Genomic DNA, 27,215 nt, shown 5'->3' with positions numbered 1-27,215 from the left:
ACACACACATAAATACACACACACACAAATACACACACACACACATATATACACACACACACATATACACACACACACACACACACATATAAACACACACACACACACACATATAAACACACACACATATAAACACACACACACACACATATAAACACACACACACACACATATAAACACACACACATATAAACACACACAAACAGCCTCGACGGTGCACCTCTAAGTGCCCCCCCGCCGCATCGCCACAACAACCCGTGCAACGGGGCATCAGAATGCCCCTACCCCCCTTCCCTCCTCGCCGCATCACCCAACCCCTTCCCTGCCGCTTCACCAAGCCCCTCCCCCCCCCCCCCCCCCACATCGACCGCCTCGCCACCCGCGACTGCTAATACAAACTCTGTCCGGCGGCTGCTGCTGCTTCTATTCAGCAGCAGCAGCCCGTACATCAAGAAAACAAGCAAACAAAAAAACAACCTCCTAAAACGCACCTCCGTGGAGAACCATCTCACATTGGCTGACGTCTCTGCAGCCGCTCCTCCTCTCCCTTCAACGTCAGTGCCCCTGCCGGAAGACCCCAGAGAAACGCTGAGACGTCAGAGGGGAGAGGAGGAGCGCATGCTGAGACTTCAGCCAATGTGCGATGCTTCTCAACGGAGGTGCGTTTTAGGAGGATTTTTTGGGGGGGTTTTCTTTATGTACGGGCTGCTGCTGCTGAATAGCAGAAGCAGCAGCCGCCGGACGCAGTTTGTATTAGCGGTTGCGGGTGGCGAGAGGGTTGATGGGGGGAGGGGCTTGGTGATGTGCCATGGTGGGGGGGGTCGGGGATGCGCGAAGGGGGGGGACAAGGGGCTTTCTTTGGGTGCTGCGCCGGCTGGGGGGCGGGAAGGGGGGGTCTCGCTGGACATGGGTGGCTGGAAGGAAGCAGGGGGAGGGAAGGGGAGGGTCGCTGCACATGGGTGGCTGCAGGGGGGGCAGGGAACAGGGAGATAGGGATGGGGCTCCACACACCACATGGGTGCCTGCAAGGGGGACGGGATACAGGACGGACACTGCAGGGCGGGCAGGGGGACAGAAGGGTTGGTGGTCATCAGGGAGGACAGGTGGGTCGATGGACATGGCTGGCCACAGGGGAGGAACAGGAAAAAGGAGAGGAGTGTCCTCAGACATGGGTGGCTGCAGAGGAGAGGAGGGTCGCTGGACATGGGTAGCTGCAGGGGGGGCAGGGAGACAGAAGGGTCGCTGGACATGACTGGCTGCAGGGGGGACAGGGGAGAGAGGAGGGACGCTGCACATGCGTGCCTGCAGGGGGACAGGAGGGATGCTGAGGGGGGGCCTGAGACCACATGGGTGGCTGCAGGGGGAGCAGGGGAGTCAGGAAGGACGCAGCAGGGGGAGAGGAGGGTTGATGGGCATGGGTGGCTGCAGGGGGATGCTGGACATGGGTGGCTGCAGGGGGAACACGGGGAGAGGAGGGTCGCTGCACATGCCTGGCTGCAAGGGGCAGGGGAGAGGGAGGGGGTGAGGGGGTTCCTCACACCACACACGCAGTCACTCATTCTCTGTCTGCCACATACACTCTCACTCACACACTCACTGTCTTTGTCCCTCTCACACAGTGTCACACAGAAACACAAACACTGTCTCTCACACACTCTCTCTTTCTCTCGCACAAACACATACACTCTGTCTCTCTCTCTCTCTCTCACATTCTCTCTCTGACACACACGCTCCATCTCTCACACACGCTCTTTCTGAAACATACACTCCAAGGAAAACCTTGCTAGCACCCGTTTCATTTCTAACAGAAACGGGCCTTTTTTACTAGTGTTCTTATAAGTTTGGTAGGGTAACACTGCTATTGATCAAAGCACATTGGTTACCTAATCAAGCGCAAATACTTTTTACAGTCTGTATAATGGTGTTTAAAATTTTATATCATACTTTACACTCCTGAATATCTTTATTTGTATCCCTTCCACCTCTTAGTGTTACATCACAAGTAACAGATCTATGTTTTTGCATTTTCCAACAGTTAATGGTGTTAGATGCAAGTTGATTTTTGTCATCTTTTTTTTTTTATTGCAGCTAAATCAGTGATCTTCCTAGAGACCTTAGATACATTTGTAGTTATTTAGGGTTTTGGAAGCCTTAAGACCTGGCTGTTTCAGAAATATTAATCATAATGTAAGATACATTATATTGTAAGACTAAACATTTTAAGCGAATTGTATTTTATATAATTCTGTGGGTATTCCTGGATTCTTGTATTTTATCCACATTGAACTTTTCAAGGTATATGCAGACTATAAGTACTTAATTAGCATTAGTATACATATAAATTCTGATTTTAGAATGCTGATATTTACACGTACAATTGCCACAGTGGGTGACATATTCAAAGGTGGCATGTTTTTGAGCAGTTAAAAAAATATACATGTATATTTATTTGTAGAAAATTTCCCCATTAGCATTTATATCTGCTCTGAAAGGCATATCAGCTACCTGCTCATTTGGAGCTGGGGTTTCCATCGGTAATTGAGAGGACATTTGTACTTACCTCTACGGTTTCTATCATCACATAATTTTAAAAACTTTCACTCAGCTGACTTGTTTCCTCTTGTAGTTTTGTGTGTGTGCTCATGAGGGACAGTATATCTAATATAATAAAACACACCGTGAACGTTCTGAAGACAACGTTCTGAAGTCACTCAAACACTCCCTGAAGGGTTCGTGGATTCGTGGTGTGAAGCCAGCCAGGCTGCCAGCCGTCTCTGCCCCGCCCTCGCGTCAAACGTCATGACGTCGAGGGTGGAAAAACAAACAAAGCGCAGCGTCAGGGAAGGAGGCGGCGCTCCCGACGTCTCTAGCCTTCCCTTCGCTGTGTTCCGCCTTCTTCTAACGTCAAGGATGACGTCAGAAGAAGGCGGAACACAGCGAAGGGAAGGCTAGACGTCGGGAGCGCCGCCTCCTTCCCTGACGCTGCGCTGCCGGAACCGCTGCCACGGAGGTAAATTTAAAAAGAAAAAAAAAAAGGGATGTTGGGGGGAGAGAAGAGGGTGGGCAGTTGAACAATGGGAGCGGGAGGGCAGAGGAGAAACGACAGCAAGGATGCGAAGGGGGGGGAGAAGAGGGCGAGACAGAAGAGCATGGATGCGAGGAGGGGTCATGGAAGGGAGAGAGGGGAATTGCTGGAAAAGGATGAATGGAGGGGGCAGGGGTCAGAGGAGCATGGATTGGGAGGGCAGGGCTCAGGGAGAGAGGGGAATTGCTGGATAGGGATGAATGGAGGGGACAGATGGGCATGGATGGATATGGATTGCAGGACAGGACTCAGGGAGAGAGGGGAATTGCTGGATAGGGATGAATGGAGGGGGCAGGTGACAGGAGCATGGATGGGCATGGATTGGGAGGGCAGGGCTCAGGGAGAGAGGGGAATTGCTGGATAGGGATGAATGGAGGGGACAGATGGGCATGGATGGATATGGATTGCAGGGCAGGGCTCAGCGAGAGAGGGGAATTGCTGGATAGGGATGAATGGAGGGGGCAGGTGACAGAGGAGCATGGATGGGCATGGATTGGGAGGGCAGGGCTCAGGGAGAGAGGGAAATTGCTGGAAAAGGATGAATGGAGGGGGCAGGGGACAGATGGGCATGGATTGGGAGGGCAAGGCTCACACTCTCTCTCTCATATACAATGTCTTTCTGACTCTCACACACTCTGTCTCACAATGTATCACATTCACTCTCTATGTGCCACACAGTCACTCACACACTCGCTTGGTCTCATACACTCACTCTCACAGAGAATCTGTGTCTCACACACACTCTCTCTCTCGCACACACACACACACACTCTCTCTCTCGCACACACACACACACACTCTCTCTCTCGCACACACACACACACACTCTCTCTCTCGCACACACACACACTCTCTCACACTGTGTCTCACATACACACTTGCACACACTCTCATTCTCACACACACACTCTCACAAACACACTCACACCCAGACTCACTCTCTCTCTCTCACACACACACTCACACTTTCACTCTCTCACACAGTCACTCTCACATACACTCTCCCAAACATACACACTCCGAGGAAAACCTTGCTAGCGCCCGTTTCATTTGTGTCAGAAACGGGCCTTTTTTACTAGTCAAGTGTAATAAGCCATAAATTTGGCATATACATGTGATAGCAAATGCACATGTTGTAAGAACAGCAGACGTATTGTGAAAATGATAATGCTATTGTGAAGATGAAGCTCCCACCTCAGGATCCCAGGTCCCTCTTTCACTCAGGGTGAGCTGGTTCTCAGTATGCAGATTTTATGCAAATTAGTCTACTGCCCCTTTCTGCTCAGGGTGACCTGCTTCTCAAAACGCAAACACAGTCAGGTCTCATCAACAGGATTTTTCTCATACAAATCTTTATTCCAGCCCCTGGGGCACACTTCTTTTAGCTTAAAACACTTTCATAAGCTTAAACAGTTCTTCCAGCTTAACCAGTTCTTCCTACTCAGTGCAATCTTCCAGCTTAAACATTTCTTCTTGCACAGCTCAAACCCAACAGATTTCTTCCCCCTGAGCCCTCTCACACAGGCATTTGGGCTCAGTACTAACTCAGTCCTGGACACACAGTCCTTCCTTGTAGCACACAGCTCTAGACACACAGTCTTTTCATTTTGGACACACAGTCCCTCTTTGAACACACAGTTCTTATACTTAGAACTCTAGGGCCTTCTTACCCCAGCCATCTTCCTTCTTGGGAACACACAGTTCTAGACACACAGTCTTAAGGGCACAGCCAGTACTTCTCATGGGGATCCTCCTGCTTCAGCTACCAGCTCTCAGCTCTAGACACCCAGTCTTTTCATCTTGGACACACAGTCCCTCTTTGAACACACAGTTCTTATACCTAACACTTTAGGGTCTTCTTACCCCAGCCAGCTTCCTTGCTTTGCACCCAGTTCACCACCAGTCCAAAGGGCTCAGTCAGTACTTCTCATGGGGATCCTCCCTGCTTCAGCTACCAGCTCTCTTCTTCAGCTGCTAGCTCTCCTCTTCCCTCACCACTCAGGTGCAGTGTTGCCAGGTGGAAAATTTTTTTCCCACCCAATGCAGCACAAAACCCGCCCAAACTCAAACCCCGCCCCTGACACCCCCACCCCCGCGTCATCACCCCGCCCCCGCCGTCATTAACCCCGCCCCCGCCGTCACCGGCCCCGCCTCCCCCGTCACCGGCCCCGTCTCCTACGTCACTAACCCCGCCCAAAAACGTCACTAACCCCGCCCCCCGCGGCCGAAAAAGCCGCACAAAAACCGCCCGGAAGCCCAAAAAACAGCCCAAAAAACCGCAACCCGCCGCGGGCAAAAATTTCCCGCGGCGGGTCGCGGAAAACCGCCCAATTGGGCGGTAAAACCGCCCACCTGGCAACACTGCTCAGGTGGGGTATTAAGTGGTTAATGGCCAAACAGGACGCAGCCCATAACCTGCTGCACCTGTTTCTATCCCCAGGACTCCCCTCGGTCCTAGCGACCTCCTGCTATACACCCTTACTGGCTCCCTTTAGTGACTCACCCAGCCCTTCTCCCTGGACATTTTAGGGGAACAGCGCCCTCTAGGGGCCTAACCAGGGTAGGACAGCCTCTTCCTTCTCACAGTATGTTGCCAGGCTTTTGTTAAATCCAGTGATACCTGTTTTTGTTTTTGTTTTTTAGAATGTTCAGGTTTGTGAAATAGATGCTTCCACTGTATTTGTATTTACAAAAGGATCCATGTTCCGTATTTTTTCATGTCCAACATTTTTTTTTGTGTTGCGTATCAGCAAAGTTTTTTGTATGTAGGTTGTTTTCACTTTCTTCTTTTGGATGTCTAAGATTAAGATTATCACATACTTGGCTCCACCATTTTAGCCAAGGTACCAAGGAGATGAAGCTATAAAGAAAGTCTGGGAGTCTCTTGGAAAATCTAGGAAACTGTGGCTGGCTGTATACGATTCCACAGCCAGCTTTAATAGGTTCATTAGCTTTGCAAACCATAGAAGTCTTTTTCTTCAAAAGTGTTTACTTTAAAATCCACTCAGTAGCTTCTCTCTCTTATCATAGCAACCACACATAGACAAGCCCAAACTTGTCTTCTGTGTGACGTGCCCTGAAGCTCATAGACCAATTAAATAACTTCCTTTTTTCTAGAGCAAGCAATAGAGCAGGTTGCTTATGAATCATTTCCTTCCTTTAGGGTAAGATTATTTCTCTTACATTTGCTTTTATGTTAAACTTATTTCTAACATTTTACATTAATTTATTTCTTTCACAAAAAATGTTTTAAAGTTGCTATTTCTTTTATTTATTGGGGATCTGTTTCAAATGTTGTGCTGTAGGTAATTTTCTGCCCGTCTGTGCTGTAAAATATACAGGTGTTTAGAGGGAAAGGGAACAGGGATGGGATTTGATAAACTTCCTTTATGTAGTTACAATCAAAGTAGTTTACATTTTATATACTGGCACTTATTTTGTACCTGGGGCAATGGAGGATTAAGTGACTTGCCCAGAGTCGCAAAGAGCTGCAGTGGGAATTAACCCAGTTCCCCTGGTTCTAAGTCCACTGCAGTAACCATTGGGTTACTCTTTTCTATTCTATTACAACATATTTTGGTTTAAAATATTTGTAAATTGCAGATTTTCTAAGGATTGCAAATTTATCATTTGGTTTCTTGTGTGAGCTTTGGTTGTATAAGCTCACACAAGAAAGACCTATACTGGAAGTACAATTGATAAATTTGCAATCCTTAGAAAATTTTGAAAAATCTAGAAGTTTTTTTATTAGTGTTTCCCCATTGTAGTTTGAACGTAGATAACATGAAAGTTTTGATCTTCAAAATGCAAAGGTCAGTTATTTGGCAACAGTAAAACACAATGGAGGCCATTTACTTACTTGCCTAACACTGTTAATGTGTTATTTGTCACAGGGCTCTGCAACAAATAATGCAAGTTAACTGTTAGTAAATGACTACAGATACTAAGTAGCAGTGAATTTAGGCTTTAATTGCAGTAAGTGTAGAATGGAGGTGGCATTCGTTGAAAGCTGATTAATTAATTTATATACAGCAGACAGCCCAAGTTTAATTGTGGACTTCAGGGAGAAAAAGATAGGGAAGAAGCAAAAATGACTTGTACCAGAAACAATTACTAACACGTAAAATAAAAACAGCACATTCCAAACAAGGCAGAGCATAGTGGCATTGCTCTGTTGTTGCTAAGATAAAGGATATACAAATTCCAACAAGGGCTAGATTTACTAAAGTGCAATGCTGTGTTAGTGCAATTTAATAAACTAACTCTAAGAGTTTTGTCACCATGTTCAGTGGATCTGCTTAGAATTCTTGGATTTCATGAGTCGGTTCTACAAAGCCCTTATGTCCAATAAAAAAGGTATCATCTTATTTTCTTTTCCATGTTTTATTTTGTTTGATTTCTGTGTATATCTTTTACAATTTGAAATAACTTGGAACTTAAAAAAAATCCAAAGTAGATTTCACACATTCCTGTCATGTGTTGGTTATTCCAGCTAAGTTATGAAAACATATCTTAAAAAACAAAACAAAAAAAATGTAATAATCTCACATGTGGGTGGTGTCATCAACAGAATCTGGTGCAGACACTGCCAAGTGCACTGTCACTTTAAATCTTAGAGGCAGTGCCCCCACTGTGCATGTGCCGGGTGTATTCCTGCCGAATGCTCTAGCATGGGACCAGCTGTCTATCGTTTTCCATGAAGCAGAGAGGTTGACTTTTTAATCTCTCCTCAGCGTGTCAAACTTTTGCCTTTTTGGTGCCTTCCTTTTTTGGGACTTTTTTTTTTCACATTCTTCTTTTCAGTATAAAGTTATTCAGATTATCCATTTCTTACAGTTATTTTCATTTTTCGACCTTATGGGGCCTCTGAGCCCTTCTGTTGCCCGGGTAGCATTGGCTATTTTCGTATACACTACTACTCGAGCTCCCTGGACCATATAGCCTTATGACCTAGTGTCAATCTTTTTTCCCTCCATGTCAACAATTTATGCAATTGTCATTTTTATGCAAATTTTAGAAAGGTTTTATGTTTTTTTAATGCATGTTCTGTTTTTATCATAATTCTGTTTGTAGTATGGTATTTTTACTAATCAGGGACCATATTTGAGAGACATTTTTCTTTTTCATGAGTTTTTTAGTATGGTTCATATTTTCATATTTGGTTTCAATTGTTATTTTTGTATACTTTCTAAATATCATTTTAACTTTTATTATTTTAGTATTGGCATGTATCAATAATTTTGTTACTTTTACATTTGCACACTATTTTATGAGAGTCTATATCTCCATTGCTTTACACTGTTTCTTGCCTTATATGTTGCAGGTTGAGACAGTTTTACATTAATATTTATTTAAATACATAGGACTTTGTTTTTATTTTTGTTTTCATATCTATAATTTTTATTCATATATGGATAGTACTGCATGTCAACCAAGACAAATGAATTGCCTAGGAGAGGCAGGACTGATGGCAGCACATCCTCATCCATACAAATTTATGAGGTGTTTTGTCACTTCTTTCAATATGCGTTTGTTATGATGTCACTGTTTTACATATGCATTACACGTCACGTTTGTCATAATGTCTTCTAGACACTGTGGGAAAGGTTTTTTTTTTTTTTTTACATTTCTAATGGAATACTGTGTTTCAAGTGATGTGGAGTGCATTAGAATTGGAGTAACTATTCACTATTTTTGGAAGATACCATTTTTTATCCCATATGTTTTGGTCTAGGTGATCTATGCAAGATTTTAATGCGGCATATAGATATTCCTTGCAGGCACGATTTGCCTAATAGACATTATTTATGTCTATAGTTGTTTAAATACTTTTTTATATGGTCTCCTTTTAGTATTAATATACATACATATTTTTACACTACAGCACACATGCTTCATAACGGAAGCGTGTGCTCATAGATACAGATCTGTATATTGGTTCCATAAAGGTGTTTGTTTTTTATGCTTTTCAATGTGTGTGTTTATATGTGTGTATATGTGTGTGTGTGTGTGTGTGTGTGTATATATATATATACATATATACCGTGTTTCCCCGAAAATAAGACACTGTCTTATATTAATTTTTGCCTCCAAAAATGCGCTAGGTCTTATTTTCAGGGGCTGTCTTATTTTTCGGGGAAACATTAGGGTTGGATCGGGGTTGGCCCACCCGCCCTCCGTCACTCCCGGAACTAACCTTAAACGCCTCCTTTCACCTTCGCAGCAGCAGGGCAGGCCGCTCCTTCCTTCCGTGTCCCGCCCTCACCTGATGTAACGTACATGAGGGCGGGGCACGGAAGGAAGGAGAGGTCTGCCCTGCTGCTGCTTGCTGCAAAGATGAAAGGAGGCATTTAAGGTTAGTTCCGGGAGCGACGGAGGGTGGGTGGAGGGGGGCCCGGCGACCTCGGGTGGGGGGGGGGGGCGGCCCGGGGGCGGCCTTGTCCGGCTCTCGGCGGCCCTGCTTTCAAACAAAAATTTGCTAGGTCTTACTTTCGGGGGAGGCCTTATATCTACCAATTCAGGAAAACCTCTACTAGGTCTTATTTTCGGGAGATGTCTTACTTTCGGGGAAACAGGGTATATATATATATATATATATATATATATATATATATATGTCTTTTTTAATCTGTCTATATATTATATTTAATATTTAACTTCCTTTTTATACTGTGGTTCACATTTGTATTGGTTTTCATATTCACATTCACCGTATTTTAAGTATAAACTATGCTTAAATAGGATTTTTGTGAGCACTTATACATATTATCACTATTTTTACATATATACATATTTTCACATTTTGGTTCATATAATTCTTGTTGTGTATATTTTTGGTTTCCTTTATACATTTTTTTCATTTATGTCTGTCTATTTCTGTTGTTTTTTTCATGAGTACCCCTGACGAAGGCTACCATTCTGAAACACGTCCCGTGTTGGTTTTTGCTTGTATACACCATTGATAAACAATTTGGAACATTAAATTAAGTGTCCTCAGAATTTGTTGTCTTTGGACTTGTGGCTTTGGTGGCTTCAACCCTCATGGTTTGCTCTTGCAGTTTTTTTGTGGAAGATTTTTTGCTTTTCTTTTGTTTTTCTCCAAAACTGGAAAAAATACTCTGGCCTCAACAGCGACTTGTACAGGGGCATCAACATCTCCTTTCTTCCACTGGTTATGCCTCTCTCTATGTAGCCTAGCATTCTTCGGCCAACAGTCACCACCTTGTTTTGTCGCCTTGAGATTAGTGCATGTCAGTCTCTCAGTCCTAGCACATACTGTTCTTTTGGATTTCTACACCCCAAGTGCATCACTTTGCATTTCTTTACATTAAATTTTAACTGCCAAACATTTGACTAGTCTCATTTTTGTAGATATCCTCTTCTTGTATTGTCCATTCCCTCCAGGGAGTCCACTCTATTGCAAATCTCGGTGTCATCCACAAAAAAGGCAAACTTTTCCTTCTAACCCTTAGTACTTATAATAACAGTATGTTTATGCCATATACAGTAAGGGGCCTGGGACAGAGTAGTGTGTTTTTAGCCTATAAAATTGCCTTTATTAAATCTTGAAGTGTATTTCTCTAGTTTGGCCAGCAGGTGGTGCATGTTGTGTTTTAAGCAAATGTTTAGTTAGTGTTATAATTGATCCATATTTCAGTTACTTGTTATTGTTTGCTATTTGCACTATTTTATTCCATTGTTCAAGAATAAACATAATTGTTTGTCCTGTTTGTCTGGACTGATAAAGAATCCTGGTGGTTTGTGTGTTGTCTGAGTGCTTTCTGGGAACTGTGGGACCACTTGGAGTGTGGCCCCAGTAACCTAGAAATCATTAGGGATAATCTGAGAGCAAGAGACTCGCCCAGAGGTAGTTGTGACCCAGTTGATGGGAGGAGGGTGCTAATGTAGAGCACAAGCAGCAGGTGCAGGCAGACCTGAGCTTTGCTGGGAATAGACCGTCTAAGTGGCCACAGAGTAACCTCAGGTGGGTGACTAGGCGTTTTGTGACAGGGCCTATTGACTATGCTGTATTAGTTGTTTAATTCGGGACAGCGCAGATTGCATCATATTAACCATCTCTACTATAATAAAAGGCACCTTCAACGTTCTGAAGCTGACTCCGTGGCTTCAAGTGAAGGGTTCGTTAGGTTCGTAGCTCTGTCACCATCTCTCTCGGCCCCGCCCTCGCACCTCTGATAGGTCTGCCGCCCTCGACGTTATCACGTTTTGACGTTGAGGGTGGCGGACCTATCAGAGGCACGAGGGCGGGGCCAACAGAGATGGTTACAGAGCGACGAACATGAAGGAAAAAAAATCCTTCACTTCAGCCACGGAGTCAGCTTCACCATGTTGCAGGTGGGTGGCTGGAGGGGAGGGAAGGAGAGGGGGCAACTACCCTGGAACAGGGAGGGAGGGAGATGGGGGGGGGGCAACGACGCTGGAACTAACTTGGAGGGGGCCAGACGGACACAGAAACTGGGATGGAGGGAGGGAGGGGGGACCCAGATACTGGAAGGGAGGGGGAGAGGGGGGTGGGAAACGACCCTGGAACGGTGGGTGGGAATGAGGGAGGGACAGCGGACCCTGGAACTTGGAGGGGGGCCGGTCCCTGGAACTTGGAGGGGGGCTGACCCTGGAACTTGGAGGGGGGCCAGGCGGACCCAGAAACTGGGATGGAGGGAGGGGAGGGGGGACCCTGAAACTGGGGGAGGGGGGAAACGACCCTGGAACTGGGTGGGAGGGGGCCCCTGGCACACACTCTCATTCTCACACACACACACACACTCTCGCACACAGTCTCTCTCTGTCACACACACTCACACATTCACTCTCGCTCTGTCGCACACACACTCACTCTCACACACACTCTGTAAAACACACACACTCCGAGGAAAACCTTGCTAGTGCCCGTTTCATTTCTGTCAGAAACGGGCCTTTTTTTCCTAGTTAGTATAATAATTGCTGTGTTAAACAGCTAGAAAGTAAATGACATTTTGAGACGAGGAATGAGTGGGTACTGCACCTTTCAGTTAAAGTGGTTGTCATTAATCTGCATTAGCTTGATAAGGGCAGATAATGTGGTTCAGTCAGTTACACCTCGATATATAGGTAACTACATTCCCTATTATCTCCCCTGCCTTTGAAGGTTGCAAACTTGGCTAAGTGCATCTCAGTCCACCCAAAAGTGCAGGGAATGCCACCAACAGGTACAGCAGAGATTTTCACCTTACACATCTTAACGTTTGTAGTTAATGCATGTTATGTGCAAAGGTTTAGCGATTTGGCCCTTATATGTTTTCTGATTGTGAAAGAGGAGGGGATTTGCTGAAAATCATAACAGTACAAGAGAGCAAGCTCAATTTGAGCCATCACAACACAGCATTTTGACTAACCATAAAGTTAAAATGTTATATAAGACAACAAAATTGATAACTCACTTGGTTTGTGTATATACATTTCCAATTCTTATAGGTAATTTTCCCATGATCAGTGATGACTTGGTCAACTCTTACCATCTTTTGCTTTGTGCTCTGGATTTGGTGTATGGAAATGCCCTTCAGTGCATTAACCACAAAGAACTACTGAATCCTGATTTTAAAGGTATGTATGAACAAGTATCTTCTATTTCACTAGACCAGCGATTCTCAACCCAGTCCTTGTGATATACCATATAGGTTTTCAGGATATTCACAAGGATAATGCTTGAGAGAGGTTTGCATACACTGCCTTCCTTGTTTGTAAATCTATCACAAGCAAAGGTTGGGAAGTCTGTGTTGTATCTAAGGAAATTGTAATAAGCTGGAACTGTATGATGATATTCTGGTGATCCAAATATATTCCTTATAAAGAAAATAGCATGGGAGAAAGTTGTAGTCAGTATCTCAGTTGTGCAGCAGAGCATTGAAAATCTAGGGTTTGAGTTCCAATGCCTTGTGGAGGAATATATTTAATATTTCTAAAATTCTAGTTTCATTTATAGAAATGTTTAAAGGTTTTTGTCTAAGCAGGCTTTTAGCTGCAGTTTTTTAAGTGGCTGTTGGCTGATAAAGTAGCCACTGTTCTCTAGCTTACATTGAATAACACGAGCTGAAAAATGACCAGAGAAAGACATGTGCAAATAATTATAACAGGGAAAAGTTTCCATTGAGTCAGCAATGTACTTTGTTTAAATTAAAAAAAAAAAGTGCTTTTTTTTATTTTTAAGGGTTTTCAGATCTCAGCCTTTGTTTTTTAAACAATGCTTTTCCCACAGTGACTTGCTGTTTGGTAAGGAATATGAGGAAAAAGATTCATTAGGCGAGGTGAAGGGTAAAAGTCCAATTTAGTATTGTTTTATGATACTGTACTTACAAGACACAAACAGATCATGCAGTAAAGTACATTTTCCATTTCAGGTTGATTTTCCTTTCCTGTCAACAATTTCCTATGTACTTGATATTTCAAAAATAGCAAATTAAATATTGAATGTTTGGTATATTTTCTGCCAGATGAATCTCCTGATGGACACATTAAAGACATGCTGATATTGGCTGGACCTTAATTTTGATAGTAACTGGCGGTGGCAATTTTATAACGTTTTAAAATGTTTAATTGCAGGTCTTCCTGAAGACTTTAACATTAAAGATTCTAGGATACGCTCAGACCCACCCTGCATCATTGAAAAGCTCTGCAGTTTGCATGATGGCTTACTCCTAGAGGCCAAGGGCATTAAAGAACACTTCTGGAAGCCATATATTAGAAAACTTTTTGACAAAAAGGTTTGGCTTGTAGACTTGAAGACTGTTTATGCGTTTCTGCCAAATGTGACTTATTTTTAATAGGCTGCAAGCTAGTATGTTGCCGATCAGGTTTTTACTTCTCTTCTGTTACAGCTTCTGAAAGGGAAGGAGGAAAATCTCACTGGCTTTCTTGATCCAGGGAGCTTTGGAGACAGTTTGTAAGTTTTTCTATATATTTCTTCCTTCAGCTATTTTTAGACAGTGAAATAAAATAAGCCATGTTTTATAAGTTGCATTAAACAAACTGGCTTATTCTGCAGAGGACTGGCCAATTCAATAGAGGGGGATGTCTCTAGCTTTTCTTACTGTTGAAATGTTTTGGCTCACATTATTTTGATGAACTCTACAATGGCTGTTTAGTAATTGGCCCTAAGCAATATTTTAATAAAAGAAAAATATTCACTACAGGCCATTTATTATAGTTACTCTAACTTCTGGATACTTATAAAACTTCTATGGGCATGACGTAAATTCAGTTTGCATATGCATTTGTTTGTTGATTTTGGGTTCCTGATCATAGGCTAACATCATACGTTGTTTTTCCAAATGGTTTAGTTTTAGTTGTTTCTTGTGTCAAGATTTCAATTAAATTTTTATAATTGAGATCCATAAACATGCATTTTCACTGGTTGCTAATTTGAAATTGGATACGTTTGTTTATTTATTTATTTATTTATTTATTTATTTATTGCATTTGTATCCCACATTTTCCCACCTTTTTGCGGGCTCAGTGTGGCTTACAATATGATATGAATAATGGAAATACAATATGTTACAACTTGGTTATGGATTACATTGTGCAGAGTTAAGCGAGAGAATCTGTGTTAGGCACAGGACAAGTTATTGAAGTGTATGCTGTTGAAGGGTGGAGACGATTTGGCCTGGCTGCTTACTCTGACAACTTTTGGGCTTCCAGTTAAGTCAGAACTGGCCTCTATTGAGCTATGTTGCCATGTGGCTTCATTTGCAACTATGCAAAAATTTTGTTCCTCTAGGTTGACATTCCCTAACAATATACTTAGGGGCCTTTTTCTAAAGTGTGGTAAGTGCAAAAATAACTGCACAGTAAATAGTAAACCTGTGCAGTAACTATTGGAGACATTCTTGCCTTGTTCCCATACAGTCACTACACAGAAAAACATTTTATTATGCACTAAGGGGGCGATTCTATAAATGGTGCTCAAAATTCGGTGCCAGAAAAAATTAGTGCTAAGTACTGTTCTATAAAGGACACATGTCCTTTATAGAATAGCGCTTTCCCGCACCTAACTGTGGACGCCGGGCTTATGCATGCTGAAACCTGGTGTAAATCCTGGTACACAAGTTGGGCAAAGCTTCCCCCATATTCTGTAACACTGCATCCAATCTTTTGGAATGTGCCTGATCCACCTGTGCTCCTCCCATGGCCACTCCCCCTATGGCATTTGGGCACCCAGTGTTATTGAATAGCACACAGCCAGATGCATGTGCAAATTCTAATTGGTGCCAGTTAACGTCAGTAATTGGTTAGCCTCCAATTTTTGTTCATTATTGGCTATTTATCCAGTTAAGTTGTATATGCATCTTGGATTGGCACCCAAATTTGGACCCCATATATAAAATCCAGGGGTAAGTGTTGTTACAAATAGGTGGTGGTGAGTGTGCTCGCACTCTCCAAGGACAAGCAGGATGCTGTATTCACAGTGATGAGTGATGTCACTTATGGGGATTCCTGGCGCAGAGATGTTTCCCAGTGTTATCTTTCAAAAGTCTTTAGAAGCATGCCACCATACATACACACTTCTTCCCACCCATTGTCATTGCACAGGACAAAGCCAGTCTTTCCACAGAGCAGAGAGGTAGAGTCTTCACGGACTCCCCTCAGCTCGCATCAATTCCCCTTTACTTGCGATTTTTGCAGCTATTGATAGTATTCCTTGTCCAGTCATATAAGTGCTTGCACAGGGCCAGTGTCTTTTCCCTTCTTTGTGTCCCAGTTGGTTGGGGTTTTTTTTTTCGACATTTATAAGTTTCCTTTCTTTTGCCACAGCTCACTAAGCCTTGAGCTTCACAGTTGGGTAAGTTTTTTTGTTAAAATTGAGTTGCTTGATTTCACCTCAGTTGTTTTTCTCTATATGTCCCAAAAAACTCTAGGTGGTTTTAAAAAGCGGCCTTCCTGAACACCCTTAACTGGGACCTGACTGTAATTCTCCTTCTTGTAAACTCTGTCTGCGTACATCAAGGAGAAGTGTTAGAGGTCGTGGAAAACACAAATTTATGGCATGACTAGTAAAAAAGGCCCGTTTCTGTCAGAAATGAAATGGGCGCTAGCAAGGTTTTCCTCGGAGTGTATGTTTGAGAGAGAGAGAGAGAGTGTGTGTGTGAGAGATACAGAGTGTGTGTCAGAGAGAGTGTATGTGAGAGACAGTGAGTGAGTGTGTGCCCCCTCACCCCCTCTCTCCAGCCACCCATGTCCAGCGACCCTCCTCTCCCCTGCCCCCCCCCCTCCAGCCACCCAGGCTGACGTCACTCACAGCTGATTCCCAGGCAGGGGGAGGAGTAGGGAAACACGCGGAGCAAGTGGCAGGGAGCTGCGCATCAAACAACGACCCTCCTCTCCCCCCTGCCTCCCTGCAACCACCCATGTCCAGCGACCCTACTCTCCCCCTGCCCCCCCTGCAGCCACCCATGTCCAACGACCCTGCTCTCTCACCTGCCCCTCCTTCATCCACCCAGGTTGTGTAACCAATTCTTTGGGGCAGGCAGGAAAGATCCCTGGTCCTGCCTGCCCGCTGCTGGCGCTGACACTCCCCCACTGCCAGATCGCTGTTCAAAATGGCCGCCAAGACTTCCAGTGGCGGACTCGCAAGACTTCTGCTGAAGTCTTGGAGGCCGCCCTTGTAAGTATCGGCAGCCATTTTGAACAGTGATCTGGCAGCGGGGGAGCGTCAGCGCCAGCAGCGAATTATTGGACGTCCCAGAATTTGACCCCCCCCCCCCCCCCCACACACACACACACACACAAAAGGATGTTGTGCCTGTGCACAGAATCCTCAGGAGTGTACAGATAAAGCAGTGGCAATCCCTCACTCTGTACAACATATAAACAAGAACATCAACTCCATGTATAGAATCTAGAAGGCTCCTGGATTATGTAAGCTCCAGCTTCCTCACCATTAAGTCAAATCCACTCTCATAAAGTGCCAAGAGTTCCAAGTCTCACTTGTTGGTGACTCCAGGGAGGAAGGCTCTGACATTGGAGTCTTTTGGGAGAAAGGTTTTTTTAGAATTCTATGCTTGCTTCCCACAATGTGGCGGAGTTCACAGACTCTCTGTACCACCAGAGAAGGCTGCATAACTTACATAAGAATAGCCATATTGGGTCAGACCAATGATACATCCAAATTTTATTTTTTTTTTTCATTTATTACCCACCTAGTAAATAGACGAGAAACAAAAAAAAACCACACATGATAAAATACATCGCTCTTGAAAACCATTTCTGGTACAGTCTCTCCGCTATGGCCTTGTCTTCCCTGAATGCCCCTTTTTGTTCCATCAAAGAGTTGAATTGGGATTTGAACCCATGTCCCTTGGTTCATAGTCCACTGTACTGGCCATTGGGCTACTCTTCTGACCAACTAGCAGCTAAGCAGCAGGTGTGGTATCCAGGAGCTCTGCTATGAGAATTGTGATGCACAGACTCACCTGCCTGAATGTCTCAGAGCTGCAGCTAATGGTTTAGAAAAAGCTGGTTGATGTTCCATGCTGGGGAGACAACCTATTTGATGACAAATAGAGGTGGCTGCTGACCTTATCAAGAAGAATACCAATACCATTAAGTCACTGTCCTGGCCCACTCCTGGCTCATCCTCCTCTTCCAGGTGACACTGACTGAGTGCAAAGGAAGGCCGGCCCACCTAGAGCATCAAAGTTAAGCTTTCATTACCAGGAGTTACTTAAAAGGAACTCTCTTCCCTGTTGCAGCCAAAGAAGTTGAACCCGTTCCACTAGGGAAAAAGAGGAAGATTTTATTTACTTCTGGTCACAAAGAAAATGGGAATTCTGTCAGATCCTGGTCCTGGACCTAAGAGCCCTGAACAGATTTCTGGCAAAATAAAGTTTAGGATAGTTTCCCTGGGTAACCTAATTCCCATGATTCAGTAACAAGATCAACTATGTATCCTATTCACAGGAAGTATCTTAGATTTTAAGTAGGGAAACACCACTACTAGTACCATGTCATGCCATTTGGCCTCAAGTCTACTCACATGGTATTCACAAAATGCTTAGCAGTAGTCAGTGTTTCTATGCAGACTGGGAGTTCAGGTGTTTCCCTACCTAGACAATTGGCTGATAAAGAGTATATCAAAGGAAGGAGTACAAGAATTTGGCTGGGGGACTACCTTTCAGAATTTTTCTGCCCCACAAGACACTGATGACAGGTGCATCTAGGGTTACCATACGTCCGGATTTCCCCGGACATGTCCTCTTTTTGAGGGCATGTCCGGGGCGTCCGGCGGATTTTGCCCGCGCCCACGTTTGTCCGGATTTCTAGACAAACGTGGGTGCGGGCAGGCGCGTGCGTGCGGTGGGCGTGTGGGCGGGCGATCGGCGCCGTGGGTCTGGTCTCCCGTCCCCTCCCCTTCCTTACCATGTTCCCTGGTGGTCTAGTGACGTCTTCGGGGCAGGAAAGAGCCCCCTCTTTCCTGCCCGGAGCGCTGCCTCCCCTGTCTATCATCCTTCTCGGTCTGGCTGGGGATTCAAAATGGCCGCCGAGAGTTGAACTCTCGCGAGGCCGCTTCAACTCTCGGTGGCCATTTTGAATCCCCAGCCATACCGAGGAGGATGCAGCAGGCAAGGGCAGGCAGCGCTCCGGGCAGGAAAGAGGGGGCTCTTTCCTGCCCCGAAGAGAAGACGCTACTAGACCACCAGGGCTAGATAGTAAGTGAGGGGGGAGTATGTGATGGGGGGGAGGGGACTATGCGATGGGGGGGGGGGATAGGGGCGGAACCTGACCTGAAGGGGGCGTGGCAGGGGCAGGGCATGAGGCGTGGCGGGGGCAGGGTAGGGGGCGTGACATGTATCCTCTTTTTCAGAGGACACAAAATGGTAACCCTGGGTGCATCCAATCTAGGCCGGGGAACTCATGTAGATGGGCTCCACATCCAGGATTGGTGGTTTGCTCAGGATAGGGTTACCATATGGCTCCAGAAAAAGGAGGACGGATTGAGACAGCCGGGTTTTACTTCCATTGCTTTCCATTGAAAGCAATGGAAGTAAAACCCGGCTGGCTCAATTACTTCCATTGAAAGCAATGGAAGTAAAACCCGGCTTGCATAATCCGTCCTCCTTTTTCTGGAGCCATATGGTAGCCCTAGCTCAGGAGAGACAACACCAGATCAACCTCCTAGAGTTAAGGGCTATATGGAATGCTCTAAAGGCTTTCAGAGTTCGACTTCTACATCAAATTGTTCTCATCCAAACAATCAGGTTGCAGTGTATTATGTCAACAAGCAGGGAGGCACAGGCTCGTATCCTGTGTCAGGAAGCAGTCAGAATGTGACGGTGGGCTACCTCCCACGGGTTGGGTTCTCAGAACTACTTATCTGATAGGGAAGAACAATTGTTTGGCAGACAAGCTGAGTTGAGTCATGCAGCCTCATGAGTGGTCACTCAACATGGGTGCAGCCCATGAGAGTGGGACTTCCCCTTGATAGACCTTTTTGCCACTCATCTGAACAGCAACATCCCTCAATACTGTTCCAGACTAGGATCACATCAGGCTAGCCCTCAGATGCCGTTCTCCTCGATTGGAGGAGGGGCCTTCTGCATGTGTATCCAGGGCTGGTCTTAGCAATTGTGGGGCCCTCTGTAGACCAGTTTGGTGGGGCGCCCCGCCCCTTGTTGACGATGTGTTTTTAAAACATTTTAAAAATTTCAAATAAAGACAAATCAAGCAAAACTTGCACAATGCTATCATAGGAAACTTTGGGGTTTAAAAAGCAAAACGATGTGCATATAAGGACTGGATAAATGAATTAAAACAAATCCCCTTAATATGTAATACTTGATAGCAATAATGAAACAGTGATTGAATATTCACATAACAAGCAGCCAGAGCCAACAGATTTATTTTCCACTGAACATAATTAATTTTGTATGAACTTGGCTGCTAATAGTGTGCTGAACTGGACAATGTTGGCACATTTAGACTGACACTGGACAGTTCTGCACGAAGGAAACCCTGCCCTCATTAATCAATACTTTCTCTGTGACTTAGTAATAATAATAATAATAAAAAAGCAAGTGCATTTTTATAATATACCACTGCATTCCACAAAGCAGAAGGACAAGTTCCCACATGCCATCTTTTTTTCTTTTGATGTAGGTACAGGGGAAAAAAAAAAGATTTTAAATGCTCACAGGTTTCAATCTAATTCATGTTTAATGTGGGATAAAATGCCGTAAATAAGTAAATAAATAGGTAGATAGAAACTCTGAATGTTAAGCACCTAATTCTCATAACATGATATCTGTTTAGTGGCCCTTTACCAGGAGAAAAAAAGTCTCTGCACGAATATAATAGTAGGAGGGTGTCCCTTTAACCAACCCCTCCAAATGACACACACATTACTTTTTTTTTTTTTTTTACTGTATCCTCCCCTCCCGCCCACCTATTCACCTATTCCAGACCTCCCCACTCCCCGGCACATAGCTGAAGCCACCCTGGTGGTCTAGTGGAGTCTTCAGGGCAGGAAAGATCCCCAGTCTTTACTTTCTGCTGCCATTGCGGACCCTCTTGCTACCGCATCTTTGTGGAAAATTTAGAAAAATTGATTAAGGATTTAGGGGTCTCTAAATTCCAGCACCTACCTGTGGATAAGCTGAAGCCTGCCTTCGGTCTTCTCAACCTTGCTCTGGGCTTAAAGGAATCCAAGAGGTACAGGCCTGGACGATTGCAGGCCTTTTCAAGAAATAAAATTCCAGCCTAAACTATCCTTTTGGAATGATCAAAGAAGTTCCCAGCAAGCTTCTCGATCCACTATCTCTGCCTGCAATTTCCATTGATGGGGTTCCAATCTACTCCTCCCCTCTGACCATAGGAGGGCATCTTTCCGGCTTTTACGAGGAGTGGACCAAGATAACTTCAGAGCAGTGGATTTTAGAGGTCATCAGGGAAGGTTACAAGTTAGGCCTCTACTGTCATGTCGACAATTTTTTCTTGAAATCCCCATGCAAAGCCTTACACAAACAGCATGCAATTCTAGACACTCTGCGAAACGTATTCTCCCTGGGTGGGGGGGGGGGGGGGGGGGGGGGGCGATTTGTGCCAATTCCATCTCACAAGAGCAGTCAAGGTCTTTATTCCATTTATTTTGTGGCTCCCAAGAAAGGGGGCTCCTTTTGTCCAGTTTTTGATCTTAAGAAGGTGAACACATTTCTCAGAGTCTAGCATTTCTGAATTGGAGACGCTGTGATTGATCGTTGTAGCCATCTGTCCAGGAGAGTTTCAAACATCTCTGGATTTGAAGGAGGCATTATTTCACATTCTGATGTGGCTTCCTCATCAGCATTACTTGCGATTCACAGTCTTGGGCAGGCACTATCAGCTCAAAGCAATGCCTTTAACTCTGGTGATAGCACTAAGGACCTTCTTCAAGGTGATGGTGATAGTGGCAGCATTTTTGTGGAAAGAGAGGATCAGGGTACATCTGTACCCGGATGACTGGCTGATTAGGGCCTCTTCCTTTCAAGAGTATCTCTCGGTCACCTCTTGGATGGTCTGTCTACTCCAGTTTTTGGGGTGAGTGATCAACCTGTCATCAATTGCAACCTCCTCAGAACCTGGAGTACTTCGAAGTAAATTTTGATACTCTCCAGTGCAGGGTGTTCCTCCTGCATTATCGGATAATCAAGCTGCAAAATCAGATTTGTTCATCTCTGATCCTTCAGAGCCCTCAAGTTTTGGATTTTGTGCAAGTTCTGGAGTCAATGACAACTACTGTAGAGGTTGTTTCCTGGGCCAGGGCTCATCTACTACTTCTACAACAGTTTGTCTTGTCCCAGTGTCTTGGACCTTGCAGGTGAGAGCATGGATTCGTGGCTCCGGTTCAGCAATTTGCTCAAGTGCAATCCCCTCGGTTTAAAAGTTCTTACCTCAGAGTCTGGCGGCAGCAGTGAAAGGCGAGCAGGCACAGCGCTTCAGCCTGCCTTCCCTTCTGTCTCAGCTCTGCCTCTGGTCCTGCCCTTCTGGAAACAGGAAATGAGGGCGGGACCAAAGGCAGAGCTGAGACAGAAGGGAAGGCAGGCTGACGCGCCATGCCTGCTCGCCTTTCATTGCTGCCGGCGGACCCCGAGGTAAGAACTTTTAAATTCAGGCTGGCACACACGAAAGCAAGGGGCAGGCGGAAGATTGGGAGAAGAGGGCGGGCAATACAGGTTGGGCTGCCACTTGGAGGAGAGAGAGAGGGAGGGAGGCGCGGGGGTCTGGAACGCGGAGGAGAGGGGGGCATGGAATTCGGAGGGGAGGAGAGGCAGGGGGCCTGGAATTCGGAGGGGAGGGGGGCCTGGAACTCGGAGAAGAGGGAGGGAGGAGGGCATGGAGGGTGGGGGGCCTGGAACTCGGATGAGAGGGAGGGAGGGGGCCTGGAACTCGGACGAGAGGGAGGGGGGCCTGGAACTCGGATGGGGGGGGGGAGGGAGGGGGCCAAGCCGGAACTCTGAGGATAACCTTGCTAGCGCCCGTTTCATTTGTGTGAGAAATGAGCATGTTTTACTAGTTTCTAATAAACATCTTGATGAAGAACAAATTCAAGCCACAGGATAATGAAACTTTGTCACTGATGCCTAACAACTAACAGGTGCTAGAGGAGTTGCTTCTTATGAGTTAAAATTGAGTCATTTTTAATTTCACTTACAAATAAGTTATCTTTTTTGGGTAATTTAGCTCAGAAGAAAGCCCCCAGCATCTTTAAAATACATTTAAAAAAAAGCACAGACTTTGCAGCAAGACCATATCTGGTGCAGATATTTGCTTGGGGACAGGGCCGTGCCTAGGGTCTCTGGCGCCCCCCCGCAGACGATCAGTTGGCGCCCCCCCCCCCCCCCCCCCCCCCGTGAAAGTGATCGCTCACCACTTGCCACACTGAAAGGAATTGTCAGCAATATTCTTAGAAACAAATTGCTATACATTGCAAAATAAGATAGCAGATGTAAATTCTCAAAGTGGACATATTCCAAACGCTAAAATGAAAATAAAATAAATTTTTCTACCTTTGTTGTCTGGTGACTTTCTTTTTCAATCATGCTGGTCCAGTATCTGATTCTGCTGCTATCTGTCCTCTTAACTCCATTTCCAGGGCTTCCTTTCCATTTATTTCTTTACTTTTCTCCTTTCTTCTTCATTTCTTGCTCTATATCCATTTCCAGCAATTTCTCCTCTCTCCCTGGGTCCTGCCCTCCCATCCATGTCCATTCTTGTCCCTCTCTGCCCTTCCCTCCTCCATCCATAGCCAGCAATCCTCCTCTCTCCCCTCCCCTCCATTTCCAGCAATTTGTCCTCTCCCTGGGCCCCCATGTCCATCCTTGTCCCTCTCTGCCCTTCCCTCCTCCATCCATAGCCAGCAATCCTCTCTCCCCTCCCCTTCCAGCAATTTGTCCTCTCCCTGGGCCCTGCCCTCACATCCATGCCTCTCTGCCCTCCCATCCATTCAGGGTCTGCCCTCCCTCTCACTCCCCATTCCATCCAGGATCTATCCCCCCTCTCTCACTGCCCCCTCTTTTCGGCTCCCAGTTCCCACCTGCCCCTAGTTCCAGATCCATTGATTCTCCCATCCACCCCTGCCCCAGGCATGACCCCATTCTCCCTCCTGCTCACTTTTCAGACCCCAGTTCCAGCTCCATGCCCCTTCTCCCCCACCCAGTCCCTTCTGCCCATCCGAGTCCCCCTCACCCCATCTGTCTCCCACCCAGTCCCTTCTGCTATCCAAGTGCCCCCCACCCTCACCCCATCTGTCTCCCACCCAGTCCCTTCTGCCCATCCGAGTCCCCCTCACCCCATCTGGCTCCCACCCAGTCCCTTCTGCTATCCAAGTGCCCCCCACCCTCACCCCATCTGTCTCCCACCCAGTCCCTTCTGCCCATCCGAGTCCCCCTCACCCCATCTGTCTCCCACCCAGTCCCTTCTGCCCATCCGAGTCCCCCTCACCCCATCTGTCTCCCACCCAGTCCCTTCTGCTATCCGAGTCCTCCCCCACCTTCACGGTCACCCCATCTGTCCCCCACCCTCACCCTGCTTCGTCTTCTCCCTGCCACCCGTCTTTAAAAAGAAATTGCCGACGAGATAGCGAGCGCAGCACCTCGTGTGCAAGTAAAAGAAGCGAATCCGATCATCTCATTGGGCCTTCCTTCACTGTCCCGCCCTAGAGGAAATAGGAAGTTGCGTCAGAGGAGGGCGGGACAGTGAGGGAAGGCCCAATGAGATGATCGGATCCGCTTCTTTTACTTGCAAACGAGGTGCTGCGCTCGCTCGGCAAATAAATTTAAAGGGCTGGTGCGGGAGGGGGGGTGCCAGGATGAAGAGCAGCGGGAGCGGCGGCACCCCCCCTCTCTGGTGCCAAAAGATTTAAAGTCCTCGGCGGGGCGAGGGTAAGCACCGCGGCGGCGCCCCCCTGCGGCGCTTACCTCGCTTACGCATCGGCACGGCCCTGCTTGGGGACTATTCACGAATCCTCTAGTTGTAATCTGTGCCTTGAAACAACAGAGGGCTATGTAGCCATGAAAAGCAGAGGGAGACTTATCTTCAGTTCTTTCAAGTTTTGATCCAGTGTCATCAGCATTGCTGCATCAAAATCAAGGTGTGATCTGTCTTGATAATGATTCCACAATTTTTTTTTTGTTTTATTAGTAGTATTTTTAATAGTGGTTTTTACCCTCCTTTTTCAAAGTTGTGAATCGCCATGAGGATTGGACGTTAACTGGTAAGTCTCCCGAAGGAGGAGGTTATTACAAGTGTTTTTTCATTGACATCAAAGGCTACTGATGATGTGCATCAAGCAGAGGCTGAGAGGCGTTAACATTGGTCCCTGTTGGTGCACACTGTTGAGAGTTATGAGATACTGGCATTTGCCATATCTTTAAGTGCCCCTAGATGGAGGACCACTCGTCCTTAATGTCGATAAGGGTACAACAGCCTCCTAGTACTTGGGACCAGATCATATGTACTCTGCAAGTGATTCAGGAGAATGTAGCTTCGTATATTTGGACATTGGCATCAGCAGTCTTTGAGGAGGCACTAGACAGGAAGATCAAAAAGAGGTTCACTTGATACTTAGCTGAACACGATGCTTCAGCTTTGATGGCATTGACGCAAAGTGTCATACAGCAAATCTTCATGACCCATACTCTGCCGTTTGGAGTTTTGTTGGTGCCAGGGCTTTGAAGTGCCTCAGAGTCAATGTCAGCTACCTCGATGTCAACTGAGAATGAAGTGTCATCAAGGTGTTGCTTAGCATAAAGTCTGGATGCCATAAACAAAAGCTAACCTCACTGTGGTCTTGACCAAAGGATGGGGTAAAGAGGGAGAGATTTGGGACAGGAGGTGAATCTGCTTTGGATATGAAAATATTTGGTAATGTACTGGTGCTTCACTGGTTTTTGTTTAAATTTGATGTACAGACTGAATTATAAAGGCTCAATAAAAATGATTACTAAAATTGCAAGCTTATTTACATTAAATTATATACAAGTGTTTAGGAAAAAAACTCCAAGAGTATTGCTTAAGTAGTTTGAAACAAATCACTTTGTGAAACACTTTTTGTTTAAAAAAAAAAAAAGTCAGTTAAAGGGTTTTAAATAAAATCTCATTATATACAGGTTAAAGACAGTAATGTGGTCTGTGGAGTTTTCAGAGTATCAGCAACAAAGGTGCTCAGCCTTTGAGTGGTTTGAAACACAAAGGCGTGCAAGCTAGTGATTTTAAGCCATGATATCCATAGGGAACATTAAAACAATTAGTGGGAAGATATTAAGATAATTAGCATGAATTCATTTTTTTAAAACCAATGATAGTACAACTTTATATGTTTTTTTTTTATTTTTTTTTGGGGGGGGGGGGTTTCTCATGTTGTATCTTAAAGGTAGTGAATCTAAGATTTGGAGTTTAATAAGTTTCTTCCTTAAAAAATGAAACAAATACCAGATAGTCTGTAGCTAAAAAAAAAAAAGACATGGAAGCAATGACTTAATCTTTTGTAGAAGTTTATAATTTGTTCTACAGAGGGAGGTGTTTACTTAAAATTTTTGTTTCTGTTTTTATAGCAAAGCTATCAACAAGGCCTACGAGGAGTATATCTTATCGGTTGGAAATTTAGATGAAAGAATATTTCTTGGGGATGATGCAGATGAGGAGATTGGAACTCTTACAAAGTGCTTAAGCAATGTTTCAGCAATGGACACAGCTGAAAGAGTACAAGTGAGATACAGTCTGCAGCAGCACTATGACAGAGTGAGTACAAAAGTTGGGCTCTGGGCTTGCAAATCCTCTGCAGTGTATGTGAAGTATGTGGCACTTGTGAAAGAAGCCATATCGAAACAGAAGTCCTTCATCGACTCTGTACTGTAGAAAACCTAATGCAAACTTCTCTTGTATTGCCTCACCAGTGTCTACAGCAGGGCAGGTGGTGATTTAAGGGCTTTGTCCTTCGTGTCTCTTGTTAGAACATTTTTTTTTACCTCACATAAATTAAGAAGAGTAGCCTAATGGTTAATGCAGTGGCCTGAGAACCAGGGGAACTAGGTTTGAGTCCCACTGCAGCTCCTTGTGACTCTGGATAAGTCACTTCCATTACCGTAGGTACAAAAGTACCTGTGTATAAAATATAAACTGCTTTGATTGTAAGGACAGTGAGGCAGTATATAAAATCTCACCCTCTTTCCCTCTTCATAAAGGTGGATTTAATATGGGTAAAATAACTAAGATAATACAGGTAATAACTAAGGGGTCCTTTTACTAAGGTGTATTAATGATTAGCGTACGTTAAATAAGGCACCCATTATATTCCTAAGGATGTCTTATCATTTAGTGTGCACTAAATCTGTTAGAACACCTTAGTAAAAGGGCCCCTAAATAAATAAGGTATTACATAATAGCATGACAGCATGTAGCTTTCACATATGAAGGATAAAAAAAAAAGACAGAAATTAATAGGGCATGGGGGCCCTGTTTGCTGCCAAAGTGACTCCTGGAATAATAAAAATTGTATAGTACCCTGTTGGAGTGTTATTTCTGTTAAGGGTGTCCATGCTGATTAAACAGCTATACAAATGTCTGAAAGATCTCTCTGAATTGCTACGAGGCCTTCATTCATTTT

The 27,215-nt window shown here is 45.0% G+C and overlaps 1 protein-coding gene across 1 annotated transcript in view; it reads left to right on the top strand.

Annotated features, from left to right (window-relative positions):
* The window catches only part of RBL2 (RB transcriptional corepressor like 2), a 201,350-nt gene that overhangs the window by 61,176 nt on the left and 112,959 nt on the right, over positions 1 to 27,215 (top strand). Inside the window, 4 exon segments of the mRNA XM_030204318.1 lie at positions 12,557 to 12,685; positions 13,682 to 13,842; positions 13,957 to 14,021; positions 26,164 to 26,350. Of these exon segments, the coding sequence (XP_030060178.1) occupies positions 12,557 to 12,685; positions 13,682 to 13,842; positions 13,957 to 14,021; positions 26,164 to 26,350 (542 nt within the window).

This window comes from Microcaecilia unicolor, chromosome 5 (assembly GCF_901765095.1).
Source record: "Microcaecilia unicolor chromosome 5, aMicUni1.1, whole genome shotgun sequence".
NCBI lineage: Eukaryota > Metazoa > Chordata > Amphibia > Gymnophiona > Siphonopidae > Microcaecilia > Microcaecilia unicolor.
Note: the sequence above shows the minus strand (reverse complement) of the source record. Positions and strands in the feature narration are given on the sequence as shown.